General features: G+C 55.3%; 1 protein-coding gene across 1 annotated transcript in view; it reads right to left on the bottom strand.

Moving 5' to 3' along the window:
- The window catches only part of CSPG4 (chondroitin sulfate proteoglycan 4), a gene marked incomplete at both ends in the record, with an annotated part of 5,832 nt that overhangs the window by 4,918 nt on the left and 105 nt on the right, over window positions 1-809 (bottom strand). The window contains one exon of the mRNA XM_009877330.1: window positions 765-807. Coding sequence (XP_009875632.1) covers window positions 765-807 — 43 coding nt within the window. The remainder of the gene's footprint in view (window positions 1-764; window positions 808-809) is intronic.

An 809-nucleotide genomic window follows, 5' to 3' on the forward strand; every position in this document is an offset into this window, starting at 1 on the left:
ATCCCTGCAACGTGGGCTGCTTCCAGCCCTTTCCTTGGGAAGTGGCAGGGAAAATAGCAGGTTTTGCTCCCCACAAGCAGCAGCCTGAAGCCTGCTTAAGTAGAGGGTTAGCTGACGGACCCTGAGACACACGGTCTGCATTAGGGGAAACCCCGGGCCGGTTTCTTGCTTGCTCTCCTGCTTCAGTTTAGATGTGGTTGATGGCCCAGCCCAGGCTGCAGGAGAGGTGGGCTGTGTGCTGTAGATGTTGCCTTCTCTTTTCCTTCATGGTGGATGCCAACACCATAACCACAAGAGGGGATTTTGTTCTTCTGTCCTGATCCCTTCCCATGCCCCAGCTAAACTTGCCCTGTGGTGGGGCAGGGGAGACCTCTCCTTTCTCAGGACCCTCTTGGCTCTCTCATCCCTTCTCTTCACTAATCCCTTTGTACCCTGAGGATGCTGTGCAGCAGGGCTGACCGTGCAGTGGGTGCCTCCATGAAACTGCTCAGCATCACCCCAGGCAGTGGGTGAGGAGCTGCACAGCTGGAGCTTCTTTCTGAACTTTAACTTTTAACTGAACTTTTAACTTTTCTGAACTTTTAACTGATTTTTCCAAAACTTTCTCTGCTCTCCTCTTGAATTCTTATTCCCTGGCAGGTCTCGTGCCAGTTTGGCTGTCCATGCTTGTGTGTGGCCCCATGGGCTGCTGCCCCTTCCTCCTTGCCCTGGATGAAGCCCTCTCCCACCAAACCCAGCCAGCGTCGGGGTGTCAGGGTGCTGACCTGCAGGCTGCCGGCTTGCCGCTGGAGGAGGAGGAGGTTGGGCCG

The sequence above is a fragment of the Apaloderma vittatum genome, unplaced genomic scaffold (assembly GCF_000703405.1).
Source record: "Apaloderma vittatum isolate BGI_N311 unplaced genomic scaffold, ASM70340v1 scaffold27369, whole genome shotgun sequence".
Taxonomy (NCBI): Eukaryota; Metazoa; Chordata; class Aves; order Trogoniformes; family Trogonidae; genus Apaloderma; species Apaloderma vittatum.